The 14,004-nt window shown below is 37.4% G+C and overlaps 2 protein-coding genes across 4 annotated transcripts in view; both read right to left on the reverse strand.

Moving 5' to 3' along the window:
- The window catches only part of card14 (caspase recruitment domain family, member 14), a 21,247-nt gene extending 19,190 nt beyond the window's left edge, over positions 1–2,057 (reverse strand). For both annotated transcript variants that reach the window (XM_036137124.1, XM_036137123.1), the window contains exon 1: positions 1,971–2,057. The gene's annotated coding sequence lies outside the window, so the exon portion shown is untranslated. The remainder of the gene's footprint in view (positions 1–1,970) is intronic.
- Positions 1,911–13,126, reverse strand: ccdc40 (coiled-coil domain containing 40). Of its 2 annotated transcripts, XM_036137126.1 has the most exons (20): positions 13,068–13,126; positions 12,596–12,696; positions 12,281–12,344; positions 11,545–11,580; positions 10,360–10,472; positions 10,112–10,195; positions 9,703–9,922; positions 8,468–8,625; positions 8,222–8,344; positions 7,316–7,437; positions 6,781–7,024; positions 6,479–6,661; positions 6,081–6,326; positions 5,072–5,285; positions 4,683–4,852; positions 4,510–4,601; positions 4,236–4,356; positions 2,915–3,103; positions 2,679–2,837; positions 1,911–2,249 (listed from the first exon to the last, which is right to left on the reverse strand). In XM_036137126.1, the coding sequence occupies exons 2-20, from the start codon at positions 12,689–12,691 to the stop codon at positions 2,007–2,009; spliced, it is 2,877 nt and encodes a 958-aa protein (XP_035993019.1). In that variant the 5' UTR covers positions 12,692–12,696; positions 13,068–13,126; the 3' UTR covers positions 1,911–2,006. The 2 variants fall into 2 exon arrangements, with proteins under 2 accessions (XP_035993019.1, XP_035993020.1); XM_036137127.1 differs by lacking the exon at positions 11,545–11,580.
- Between the last annotated feature and the right edge of the window lie 878 nt (positions 13,127–14,004).

Genomic DNA, 14,004 nt, shown 5'->3' on the forward strand with positions numbered 1-14,004 from the left:
GACAAAACAGAAGAGATCCTTTTTTTTTTTACTGTTGGGGAAATTCAGGCGTACCAGCAGATAGAAAATTTACAACATAAGCAAAAAAAAAACCTGTTATTAAAACCTACCAGCATGAAGAACGATCCAGCATTCTGTAGGCTTCTGTCAATACAAGGTCTAATTATCTAACTCATATCACCGCAAACAGTAAAGGCTGAACCATATGGGGAATTTTCCCATAGTATATGAACAGTTATGTAAGAAAGAAAACCGCAATAAAGAATGAGGGGAAGAACCACTGAGCCTCCAAACATTTGAGAGCAGTTTAACAGAAATTTAACGTTTACCTCCGAGCACGGTCACCCGATGAACAGACAGATCATATCCAGCTTTGATCTGTCAGCGTGAATCATGTCAAATGAGTTTTAGACAACTCATCAGAGAACTGATTTAAACTTAATCCAAATCTGAGAAAACCTCATTTCACACTAGAAACTTTTAGAGAGCTTTCTAGAAGTTGAAATATATCAAAGACTTTAATGTAACAAGGAGAGTGAATTCCTTAGATGCTTAATTTAAGACGTTATAGCTATCTTTAAATTCCAGGAAACTGGCTTAGTAACTTCCTGCACTGTAATTGACAGGATAAATAAGCACTAACAAGCACTTGCAATGCATGCCGTAGAATTAGTTTGTTCTGTGATTAAAAAAAAATTATCTGCATTTCATTTATTTTTTTATTTTGTATGTTATACCCTCCTCAATATTTCAATGCAAACCTTCATTGATATTCCTAGGGCCTAGGAATATAAGAGATTGATAATATCACTGTTAATTTAAGAACTTTCCTAACAACTGTATGTTTGGACAACGATTACACGAGCTTCCACGGTGCTCGGTTCTAAGCTGCTCAACAGGAAGATTTTCTCCAAGACTGCAAAAAAACATTGCAGCTTCTTGAAACTTCTTTACACAAATAATCAACGTGTTTGTACATTTAGGTTTAGATTGTTTTTTGGGTTTTTTTTACCAGCAAGATACTCAAAAAAACAACCATACAGTGGATAGAGGGAAAATCTGAAGAATCCAAATGAAGCTGGCAATGAAACAAGGAGACTGCTAAACACCGTGATCTTTGCAATGATAATAAGTACGAGGCACGGTCGATTTCTGCCATTATTTGTTAGATATTGAACGGTTTGGATGATTGACATGTTTCTTTTTTTTTGTTGCTTCACCCCCGTATGTGACAATGATAATGACAGTTTGTTGAAGGCTCACATAATAGACGTGAACACATTCAGGGGTTTGTTTTGGAAAACTGCAGCGGAGACATTCTACGAGGAAGCCAGTTCCACAGCATAGGCCTGATCGTTTTGGGATGTCTTAACATTGTTCTCACGTACGCCCTGCATGCCGCCATCTAGGACGTCATGTGGCAGCCCGGTTTCCTAGGGAACATATTCAGACCCAAGGTGTGGTTTAGAGAGCTACTCTAAGAGCTGCAGCATCATCAAGAAAGCGCTTCATAAAAACCTGGTGGTGTTCTGAAAAACTTTAAGCTTTTTTTGTTCTTTTTCTAATCATCTGGAGAAGCATTTAAGCAAATTTTAATGATTTGATTAAAATGCTCATTGTTCTGTACTTATAGACATGAAAAAGTGAGCTGCCTTCTCTGCAGCAAAGTACTGACAAATACAGACACAAACATACAGAAACAACACAAGTCAATGAATAGTGAATAAATTGGACTATATTTCCTAAAGTAAATTACATATCGATTCTCATGAGAAACTGAAACGCCACAAACATTTTTCTCATTTGTATTTCTGCATCAATAGCCGTTAAATGAACACGCTGCCTCCAAACGAGTATTTCAATTCAAGCATTACAGAGAGAAAACATTCAAAATAAACCAGTTATTTCAGTTTTTTTTTTTTTTTTTTTTTTGCTCCTCAACCTCAGTAACATGCCTTTGTTGTACTCACAGTTACGTCTCAGTCATCGCCTCACTCTAAGAACGTTTACTGCTGGGAAATTTTTATGTAAGCCTCCACTGCCTGTGTGATGTGGCGGAGCGCCTCCTGGTGCTGAGGGAGGTCCTCACAGTTACGCTTCAAGGCGCTTCTGTAATCCTCCAGGCGCTCCCTTTGGCTCTGCAGAGCGGCTCCGACGGTCTCTTCGCTGGATGAGAGTTTGTAGCTGCCCTCGCAAACATCCCGCAGCTTCTTGTTTCGACTCTGCAGAGCAATTAGGTAAGCTTGGTTCTGGGGAGAGGCGAAGAGAGATAAAGAGCAGCTGTTTAGCGCTGGTACGTTATTTTTAAAGCATTTGCGACTCACGTTGCAGAGGCAGATGAAACAGGACATTATCTAAAACGCCTCATTGTCAATGTGTGGGAGAGGACGTTAAAAATAGAAGCGGCGATCCTTGTGCCAGGAAATCCATGTGTGTCAACTCGACGTAGGAAGAAAAAGAAACAGCTTTAAAATAAACTTTGTCACTACGCCTTCATTAGGGCTATTGTGTGACAGGCTGTGATTCACTGATTGTGAAAGTCTTACACTTGGCTGATGCAAAACCAGCTGTTAGCTCTTACTTGAGGAACCAATGAGTTTGCTGGGTTTCTTTTTCAAGACGTGAAGAATAATGCCTAGAATACTATTTAAATGCACTGAAAGAACTTGCAGATTTACCGTGTATTGGTTGTCCTGGAGGTTTGCCAAGTCGTTGTCTAGTTTTGTCCAGGTGCTGCACAGTTCAGCAAGGTGTTGCTTCTGCTGCAGAAGCTTTTCACTCTGGATGGTTTTGCCCTTTTCAAGCTCCTTCATCACCAGTTCACAATCTGCAATCTCCTGAAGAGACATATTTAGAAGACTCAAATAGTTTGCCCCTTTCATTTTTCTGGATGTTGACGACCCACTTCTCTTACCTTGAGTGTTTTCTGGATCTTGCTCTGCAGGCCCTCGCTGGAGCGCCTTAGCTCATCCTTTGTGATCTCTTTGTGCGAACCTCGGACCATGGCCTCCTTGCGCAGGACAAGGTTTTCTCTTCTCGCCACAGCAGCCTCACTTTCCCTCATCAGCCGCTCTTGTTCTTTCGTCAGCTGGTTGACTCGTAACTGAACAAATATTGAGTAGCATCCAACAAAGAAATGAAACGCAAACAGATTTAAAAAAAAAAAAAAATCATCATGAAGTATGATCAAATTCATGTATCATGGATTTGAATTTAGTACGGTAAACCAAGTCGGAAATCACTGTATCCTACCACCAACCACCACTGCCCCTCGATCCTGGAAAATATCACTTCTGTACAGAAAATTGATAAGTTGAGGAAATTTGAGACTTCATTCTTACTTATTACTGGTTGTACGTTCTATTCAGTCGATATTTTAAAACTGGACTCAAGTGATAACTCAAATTATCTGTTAATCCACAAAAGCTGAAAGCACACATTTGAGATAGAGGGGCATTAATATATTTTTTACCCAAACTGTGCAGACTGTGGTGCTACACATGTCATGTATGTAAGTGGGTGATGTAAAAATAACACTTACAGTGAATAAATGGTTGAAATGTTTTTGACTGGATTAGTTTGCTGAGCTCAGCCAACAGAAATCCTCCCTGCTTCTCAAAATAAAAGCCAAGCGTAGTCTTGGAAAAGGTGGATACTTTCAAGTTTACTATATGATACGACCAGACTGCTTATGCTGCTCTGTTTAAAAAATAACCCAGAGAAATTTTAGCCGATAACATTTACATAGCTACTTTATATTATTTGAACTTTTGTTCAGACATATACATACATACATACATACATATACAGTTGCTCTGTGGTCTTGAAAGACCTTCGCTGTATCTCGTAACATGTCAAACATGCCACGCAGCAAAAACAACCACATCGTGGGTGTAAACATGAAAAACACCATCTTGAAGAAATTAAATATTCTTTAGTTTTCAGATTTTTGCCTCAAGAAAAAAGAATAGCAAAATTAAAATTTTTTTTTTTTTGGAGATTTTTTTCGCGGCTCTAGGGGCTTGCTTTTTATCACAGTAGGCTGACAGGAAGGGGGTGGAAGAGGGGGAGAGACATGCGGCAAAGGACCGCGGGTCGGAGTAGAACCCGGGTCGACCGCATCGAGGACTAAGGCCTCCATACATGAGTTGCGCTAAAATTACTAATTAATATTGTTTATAGATGCTTTATTCAACCCCCCACCCCAATTATTGCATTATGCTACATATGTTTACCTCCATACGATGTATTTCCACCTTCATCTTCTGGATTTCTTCCTGGCCTAGCTCTGACTCCACAACTGATCGAGTCTCCTTTAAAATCTGGGTCTTCTTCTCCCACAGCAATATCTGTCGCCTGCAGGTCACATGAGCCTTAAATCAGCCTGAGCTTCTGTTTTTTAATATCATGTTATTGATTTCGGCAGATCATCATTATATACATTTTTTTATTATTATATTATATTAAGGGATGTAATTCAGATGGAGACCAGATTGTGATGTGACTGACTCAGCTTCCAACAGATTCCTGAAGAGATTTTCTTTTTCCTCCTGAGTCTTCTCGAGTTTCATTTGAACACTGACCGACTCTTGTTCAGCTTCCTGACAAAGCGAAGTTGAAGTTAGTTAGATTACAAGGTTAAAAAAGAGAGCAAATAACTATCGAACACTGCCAAGCCGTGCCTTGAGTTTTTGAATGAAGTCCGTCTCCAGCAATATGTTCTCCAGCTCCAGAGTCTCACTCTGCTGCTTGTTCTTTTTCATCAGCTTGCTGAGCTTCTCGAGATCTCTCCTCAGCAGCTTCGAGTTCTTGTCCAGCTCTGCCTGCTCTCGTTCCTCTTGTTCAGTCTGACCTGGTGATGACGAAGTCACAGTCGCCGCATTTTACCAATGGTTATACATACTAAAAGTGAATAGTTTTACAATTAAATGTGTTATTATCAGACTCTGGGACCTCACATGTTACAAATGTACTGTATCACATCAGTCTTATGAGTGTTTTTAAACTCATTAAGCGAGAAATGATTTTCCCTGTCTATTCGTGTACGTCTGGGCGTGCATGGAATGCATACTGTCAAGTCTGATTTCCTTCTGCTGCATTCCAGTGTTGTCTTTCTGCAGCTTGCGTATCTTCTTGCTGTTGGCCCCCAACTCTCTGGACAGTCCCACAAGTGTTCCCTGGTGCAGCATCCAGAGCTGGTGGTCATTCTTGATGTGAGCAGCCAGCTCCTGAATCTGAGATAAAACTTCCTTGATCTGGATTTGCAGAGGACTCAGATCTTCTTGCTGAAAATAGGAAGGCAAATCACAAATGCTGCTAGATATTTTTTAGGTCTAGGTTACAAGGAGCAATTTTAAAACTTTATGTAATAACGGAAATTATAAAGAAACAAATGTTTAAATATACCAATGGACATGGGTACTTATTATATTTATGCATCAAAATCCTATAAGATATCAAATTGATCAGTCTCATGTCTACTGAAGATTAATCTGAATGGTAAATTCTTCTACTTTATGAGGGAGCCATCTAATCACATACTTTAAAGAAATTATAGAATTAGATTTCTATACTATAAAAAAATATTTTTTTGGAACTAGTCATGTCAAGAATCAATATATTCACCGATACTTTTAACAAATGATCAAGTAAGAAAACAACATCAACCAACAAACAAAATGAACCTGTTACTTAAAGGGGCCTGATAATGAACATTCAGATTATTGTTTGCTGTTGTTTTACAATTTTCTAAGCAATTTTTTTATGTTTCTTTGATGTTTTTTTATTGTGTAATTGAAATTGCGTTGAATGCTACTCTTTTATACATTGACCAGAACCTTTCAATAATGATAAATAAAAACAAATACAAAAGATGCTGCTACCCCTGCGACCCGACCCCGGATAAGTGGAAGAGGATGGATGGATGGATGGGTCGTCAATATGAAACTTCAGTTAAAAGATGAGTTTATCTAAGGCCTTTTACACGTCATTATTACCAGGGGTACGAATATATGTGGTCGGTGATGCACATATTATAACAATGCACTGCTAAGGTATCCTGCTTCCATTCAGGCTCTTACCCCAGTGCTTTCCACAATATGAGAAATCCTGTTTTTTAGGTTGTTGATTGTCGTTTCTTTCTGCTTGATTTGCCGAACCAGTGAAGAAAGGACATTCTCGTGTGACGTCAGTAACTTGTGCTGCTTATTAAGCTCCTCCTCGAGTGTCTCCACGGTAAGGATCAGGCTGTTGACTTGCTGCTCAACCTTTTGGCTCTCCAGCTTCACTGACAAACTGTCTCTCTCCAGCTGTTGCAGCTGATGCATCTATAAAAAAATGTGGTAAGAAAGATAAAAGACAAACGTTCTCAAAAAAAAAAAAAAAACACAGTGAAGAAAAGAAAAATGAAAACACACAAAATAAAACATATAAAGACATGTAAATTTCAGATGGAGATATTAGTTTATTATTTATTTACCTTGTCCTTCTTGCGAGTGGCCATCTTGCTTATGAGCTGTTGTGAAAATGTGGCGGCCTTGCTGTGTGTGAGCTGCTGCTGAATGTGGGCCATGATGTTCTCCTCCAGCTCCAGACGTGCAGCGCTCAGTTTCTCTTCCTGGCTCCTCTGGTTGTTTAGTTCAGTTTGATTTGCACTCATTTCCTTGACAAGAGAGAGAGAGAGAGAAAAAAAGAGATTCAGAGCAGTGAAAAGTTACAGAAGCTGCAAGCAGGCATAACAAAATATTCTCAGAGAAGAAAGCAGGAGTTTTATGAAGATACTTTTGTGAGTGTGGCGAGGATGTGCTTTGTCTCCGTCAGGGAGCGCAGACAGGCGCTGTACTGAGCCTGCAGCACCTCTCGGGCCGTCTGTTTCTGACTGATCAGTTTGTTCCAAGTCACGCAATCCATTTCACACCAGTTCAGCTGAACAGTCAGTGTCTCATTGTTCTCCTGCTCTACAGCGGTGGATTTTTTATAGCCTTCAATCTCTCTGCCCAGCAAGATCACCTCGTCCTCAATGGCACTAACGCAAAGAAAGAAGTGTGAGTAAAGATAACATTGTAAGCATGGTATCCTAAATATATCCCTTCAGACAAGAATGATCACATATTTTTGCACATATCTGCCTGAGCTAGAATAGAAATAACCTTTGTGCCTCACTGGGGATAGTGAAACACAAATGGAAGCATGACAATATATACAAACAAAGAGCAAATTCATTTTCATTTAAACTTCTTCCTTGTGAAACCAACATCCTTCTGATGTAAAGGGACTGATACATGTTCAACTTTTCTTTTCTTTTCTCTCCTCTTACCGTACAGCTTCCTGCATTGCATTAACAGTCTCATCGTGTTTCCTTATATCTGCTATGTTGCTGTTCCACTGCTGCAGCAGCTTTTTATGCATCATTAGCAGCGACTCCAGTTCCATCTCAGCCTAGATAAAGACAGAGTTACGAAAACACAGATTACAAGTCTGACCTCAGTGCATGCATTAATTAAGATACCAATAATAATAAGATAAGCTAATTGGGGAAAGAGGACAAATGCATACCATCTTAAAGCTTATGTGAACTTCTCCTCTTTCACCAATTAGCTTGCTTTCCCTAAGTAAAAAAATCCAACATAATGCAAAATGTTTCCACTTTTCTGCTTCTCTTGAAATGGGTGCTGCATCAACATTTTTTATAAAGACACTACTTGTTTAGTGACAAGATCCGTTTTCATTTCTCAGCAAAAAAGATTTAGAAATAAGTAGTAAAATCCAGTCTGTATATGGTGTGAGTTATTTTGGTTTTTGTATGTGCGTATTTCATCGCTTACGTTTTATTTCCTTTTTATTTTCAATATACTATTGTAGTCAGTAATAATAATTAAAATCGTTATTCTACTCTTTTTTGTTCAACAGTTTATTGATGTGGGCACATGAGCCATGGTAAAAGTAATGTGAAAAGTTGATGTTATAGGACCTGAAATACTGACATTTGCTTTAAATGAAACCATCATTCAGTGAATGAAAATGATAAAAAATAATTAAAAAAATTGTTGAATAGCAATTACAAAGAGTAATTTTCTAGGCCATAGACATCTTTTGCCAATCTCAGGGACAGCTATTAAAAGTGATCAACAAATATAATGTTGCATTATAACATCATTTTAACATAATTTCACATAATTGATAACTGATAAGTGACTTTTTTCAACAAGTCTACAACAGTTACCTCAGCGAGTGATTTAGAGGCTTCTAATGTCTCCTGTGCTTGAGCATTTCTCTGGACCTCATACCCTGCTGCCTGCAGTGTCCGGTTCTCCAAGTCCTTTGTCAAACGTTCTACATACAAGTCCTGATGACAAGCAGCATTTTCAATTAATTAGCACATACTTAGCTCAGGAAGTTTCCTTCCACATTGAAAACTTGAAGAGATGTGTCATTTGAAACACACAATATACCACAAGAGCTTATGCACCTGCTTTATCTTCTCTTCTTCTGCCTGTGTCTTCTCAGTGCCCACTTTGTGTCTGACATTATTCATAATTTTGACTTTGGAGTGCAGATCCTCACTGACTGCTTGTGCAAAAATGACATGCTGCATCGTCTTCTCTAACTCTGCCTGTAGCCTGGAGACTGGAGTAAAACAGAGAAGTAAAGATTATTGTGACGTTTAATGTTTGCAGTTTGGATAAATTATGTGGGAGAGACTTTTTGCTGCTAAACAACCCTGTATAGGCTGTGTGTCATATACACCTTTTTCAATATCCTGTGAATCTGTAGTTCGAAACCTTTTCATTGCACAGTGATAATTTGTTTGTTTATGTTTGGGTTTCTTTATTCTTGGATTAGTTGCTGATGTGCTACTGGGGGAATCCTGCTAGCTGGCTACTCATGGGGAGTTTTATTGCTGTTCCACGTTTTCTCCATTGGGTGGATAATGTCCCCTATTTTGTAGCTCATTGGATTCACAAAACCTTGAAAATGGCTTTGCGATCCTCTCCCATTGTAACTCGTTGAATTTAGTATAACAAGGCATCATGTGTTGCTTTTTAGAATCTTTTAGCCCACTTCTTGTTGTCCATTAAGGGACTTCTTGACTCTACAGTGCTGGCAGTAATTAGTCCTATATGTGACAAGCAACACTGATAAAAAAAAATGCAGTTAATCACGGATTATAAATTATTAAACAATAGGGACAATTACTTTTTTTTTTACTTGGGACAAGGTTTGTTTGGAAAGCTTTTTCATTATACTTTGAAAATCGTTTTCTCTATTTACTGGAGTTATCTTTATCTGATAGTAAAATGGATTTGACAATCAAAAACATTAAAGTATCAGGCAAAGCAAAAAATGAAGATATCTGTTTGGGGCACTGCATTAAAAAACAACTACTAATTAGTAAATAAGCTTAATAACTTCCATCTGGTTTAACCCAAACTCAAGTAAATCTCTTCTACTTCAGTGTTTGATCACAGATGCACAAACTGATTTAAGATTATGGCAAATAGATCTAGATTCTAGATAGAGAAGTCTAGATTTTCAAATGTAATTGTGTCCCTTGATCAGTATTCTTCTCATATTTGAAGTCACACATACAAACATCTTAATGATCAGAGATTATTTCTGTTAAGAGTCAAAAGAAAAGAGTCAAACACACTAACCTTAAAACATGATCTAAAACAGGAGCACCAGATGACAAACAAGTCCTACCTTTAGTTTTGGCTTTGCTGCTCTGACTGCTCCTGTCAGAATATTTGCTCTTTGTTGTTTGCAGCTGATCTTGGGCATGCCGCCGTTGGGCTTCAGCCTGTGCCTTGGCTTGATGGCTGTCACTCAGCTTGTTTTCAATTTTGGTCAGCTGTTCTTGAATATTAAACAACTCAATGCTAACCTCCTGTAACTGTCTTGCCTCCTCCTTTTTAGTTTCCCGCTGGAGTTACAGGGAGGAGAGCACAATGAAAGAATCAGAAAATAAATGTGCAAAGCTGCCATTCAGTTTGAGCCATGTTGGTGCAAAACATGTGCTCTTTCTACAACATTTCATTTGAATCAGAATTTTTCACAGAAAGGATTTTTTTTTCTCTAAGGTTAGGTTACTATAGATTGAAAAACTGCTGACCTGTTTCTTCAGTTCCTGTTGGTTTTTCTCCAGACGTTTGCTGAAGTAAATGTTTAAAGCATCTTGAAACCTTTTGATCAGCGGCTACAACCAAAGGGTACAAAATATATAAACAGGATGTCAATAGGATGCAAGATAACCAGTATAACTTGAAACTAAAGGTTTGTGAAACTGAAGTATTAACATACTTATAAGCTTAAATCTATACATTAACTATTAAGCATATATCTAAACATTAAATCACGGACATGTTCAGGGTCCAGGATGATGAACTCCTCATTCATGTCTTCTTCCTCCCGTGGTGGTTCCTCATCTGTTACATCTTCTGCTGTGCCAAGGCTCAACTGGTGAGGTACTTGTGCTACAAAGAGGACCAAAAAAAATAATAATAAAGCAAACCAACCAATAAAAATGTTGCTTTAATTTTGGACTTTTTGTTCATGTCTGACAATGTTTTAAAATGGGTAGTTTTGATTTTCTTTTCTTTGTCCTTTAAAGCAATTTGAAAAATCCCACTTTTTTGTAATGTTTCTCTGATGTGACATTTTGAACTTTTTATTTTCTCCCTGTGTCCACCTTAAAAAGAGATGTATTGTTTATATCCAGGCATACAGAACATAGTCTTAAGAGCCTAAAATACTGTAAACTGCTGCAAGAAGCTTTTTTCTGTTGTTTACACAGAGAGAATGTAATTGAGAATGTTAAACAGTTTAAATTCATTTGTATCATTACTTTGTAGCTGTACTAGGTGGGACAGTTTGTATTACTCTCCTGATCCTGAGAACTATAATTTTTTTCTTTTTCATCTTAGATCAGAGAAAACAGCAACGGAGTAAAGCTATCTGCGACTGATTTTCCAGATTTGGAACTAATGAACTATACATAATTATCAACCAATAGTCTCCTTATTTTGGATTACAAAATGTTCTCAAACTGAAGACATTCACATTTTGAGGAATAAAAAAGATTTTTGTGAAAATAAATAATAATAATTTTACAGAAATATATGTGTAAAATAGTCTTAAAATGTCTTTTTAAGGAAATGAATGAATAATGACAAATTCTCAACATGGGATTGAACTACACTGGAATTAGATTCTTGGATTCAACTAATTCTCTCTGCTCTTTCATTCTAATGTAAAGCTTGTTCTTCACTGAGGATATTTTTATCCTTGGTGGCAGTGAGTATCATCCAGGTTCAGTCTTGTTTCTATACATTGTTTTGCTCACAGTCATTGTAAAGGGGGAGTTCCCACATACGGTTAAGCCCTAAAACTATTCATACACCTGGCAGATTTAGATTTAAAGTCATCTTTTAATTTTATCAACTAATTTCTTCCGACTGGACGTAAGATTAATGTTTTGGAGTGGCCCAGCCAGAAGCCTGACTTGAACATCATAAAGAATCTTTGGAGGGAAATATAGATTATAACCTTGGCAAGGCCTCCTGACGTCAGTGAGTTGGAGCTCTGCATAAAAAACGTTTGGCAGCAGTTATAAGAAGAGTTTTATTGCTGTAATAAAGTTTTTCAATTAATTACTAGAAAAGTTATTATTCATGTTCGACATTATGGTGAATGTAATATATATATATATAAAAACACCAAACAGAGCAATTATCTTTTTTACAATATTCATTCTAATTTTACACATTTTATTATCTTTTCAGAGATTCCTCCGATTTTCCTATCTGGAACCAATTTCTTGGTTGAACTATAATGATAAGTCTAAATATGTAAAGAGAATTAATAATTTTTAGGCTAAGCGTAAATAGATTAAAATCAACTGGAACATGCTGCAGGACAGAGTGTTCCTTTACATAGTCACTGACTTGTGTCACCAGCCAGGTTGGCTCAAACCATCTTGATAGAAGGATGAATCAGATTTTTTTTAATTTTTTTTTATCTTGGCTCAAACTATCTTTATATAAGGATGAATCAGTAAAATTGAACACTCTACTGGCTTTGTAATCGTGTTTATGATCTAATTTTATTGAAATATTAAAAAAAATAACAATTTTACAGTGTTTATGTATGGATATTATTCTTAAATATAATGATATCCAGAGTTACTTGTAGCTGTTTGAGTATGAGCCCTCTGTACAGAGTATACCGTATGCGGCTGTGCAATGACAGCTTTGTGTTGAACAGGATAGAGAGGAATATTCACCTGCCATATTTGGGTCAAGAACAGGAGGAGGAGTGAGGCTGTCTGACTGTTGTGCCGGTGGATTCTGTGTGAAATAACATAGGAAGTCTTTTATGAGCTTTACATTGTGTATAGTTTGAAACAACTTCAGCTTTGAATATTTTAACAAAGGGAATATTTTATACGGCAGTCATTATTCCCTGCTATTATTATGTGGAACAAGAAAGCACATCAAATATTTATTTCTACACTGTGTAGATGGTTCAACACAGTGTAGAAATGAAAACCTAAAAAAAAAAAAAAAAAAGTCTTTCTCTGCTCATATGGACATTAAACCTCAAGAGAAAGTGGGACTGTCACTCCACTAGTCCCATCTTCTCTCATCAGCAGGTCTTCTTCGTCATGTTGGTCTTCATCTCTTGCGTTCTCCATTTTACCTACAGCAACAAAACGTCAACACGTCAACACTCACACAGGAGATATCTTCACCCCCCCCCCCCCCCCCCCCCCCCCCCCCCACAAATTCCAGCATTACAACTACTACCAGACTGACTTATATATTTTCCCCTTTAACTGCTGTAAAGTACGCAAACCGTTGGATGTAAAAAAATATATATATTGTAATACCCTCTGTTTAATGTATTCAAACTAAACGGTCTAAAACCAAAGAAAGCAGTATTTCATGGCAACTGAGTACAACAACCACTGAATGAAAACTTTTGACAGCTAAACGGAACGCTTTGAGAAAGCATGTAACTCATATTTTCATTTTATTGCACCAAAAAAGACCACAAACAAAAAAACCTACCGCGACCGCCCTGCAGCAAACAAACCCAGTGTCGTAACTAGGCAACGGTAAATTTCCGCTGCTGGAGGAAGTGCATCAGCGGCAACTTCCGGTATGTATATTTCGGCGAAATAAACAGTTATTAAAAACAAGTTGTCTTGTAAAAAAAAACCTAAATGTGTTTAAATGCGCTTAGGCTTCCAGTCACTTAGATTATGTCTATAATACACTAAACGTAAACACCATTACTTCTGCTAAATTATTATTATTATTATTATTATTATTATTATTATTATTAATATTCGTGAATTCTCACGTAGTTATTGCAATTCTTTCGGATTCACTTCCATGAGGTGAATCTCTCACTTCATCACATTCCAAACAAGCTCTGTTGGATCGTGACTGTTGTTTACATATCTAGTTGTCTTGACATGTGTAGAGATGCTTTAATGCATGCTCCCCCGTGATGGCTGATTTTTTTTTTTAACATTTTTATGTTAAACAATGAACGGGCATGGCTACATATATCCCTAATTGGTCCTCTTAAATGTATGCCTAAATTGCTGTTTTGCTTCAGATCATTATCCTGCTGCTAGATCCAGGTATGTTGAGTTTGACCATGAATTGCTGGTCAGACATTTTCCTAACAGATCACGTCTGATGGTCTGTGCAGGCATACCTGCAGGCATACCATCACACTATCTCCGCCTTGTTTGCATGTTGCAATATTCTTCAACTGAACTGCTGTTTTCGTTTTATATCAGATGTTAACCACATCTAAAAAAATAAATAAAAAAAAATAAATTAAAAAAGCTCCAATTTGTTCTTGTTTTTCCAGTGAATATTTTCTCAAATGTCTTGGGAATCAAGAGATCTTTTGGTTATTGCGAGAACAGCCTTTGCTCTTTTTGATCAGAAGTGGTTTTCACCTTAAAGTCTTCCCATAGATTCCATTTTT

This window comes from Fundulus heteroclitus, chromosome 5, assembly GCF_011125445.2.
Source record: "Fundulus heteroclitus isolate FHET01 chromosome 5, MU-UCD_Fhet_4.1, whole genome shotgun sequence".
Lineage (NCBI taxonomy): Eukaryota > Metazoa > Chordata > Actinopteri > Cyprinodontiformes > Fundulidae > Fundulus > Fundulus heteroclitus.

Excerpts from the sequence above, each read along its gene's own strand:
- ccdc40 (XM_036137126.1), bottom strand. The coding sequence starts at position 12,691 with ATGGAGAACGCAAGAGATGAAGACCAACATGACGAAGAAGACCTGCTG. Across the intron at positions 8,345-8,467 it reads AAGAAGAGAAGATAAAGCAG|GACTTGTATGTAGAACGTTT; the intron begins GTGCATAAGCTC and ends GCTTGTCATCAG. Across the intron at positions 2,838-2,914 it reads AGATCCAGAAAACACTCAAG|GAGATTGCAGATTGTGAACT; the intron begins GTAAGAGAAGTG and ends ATGTCTCTTCAG.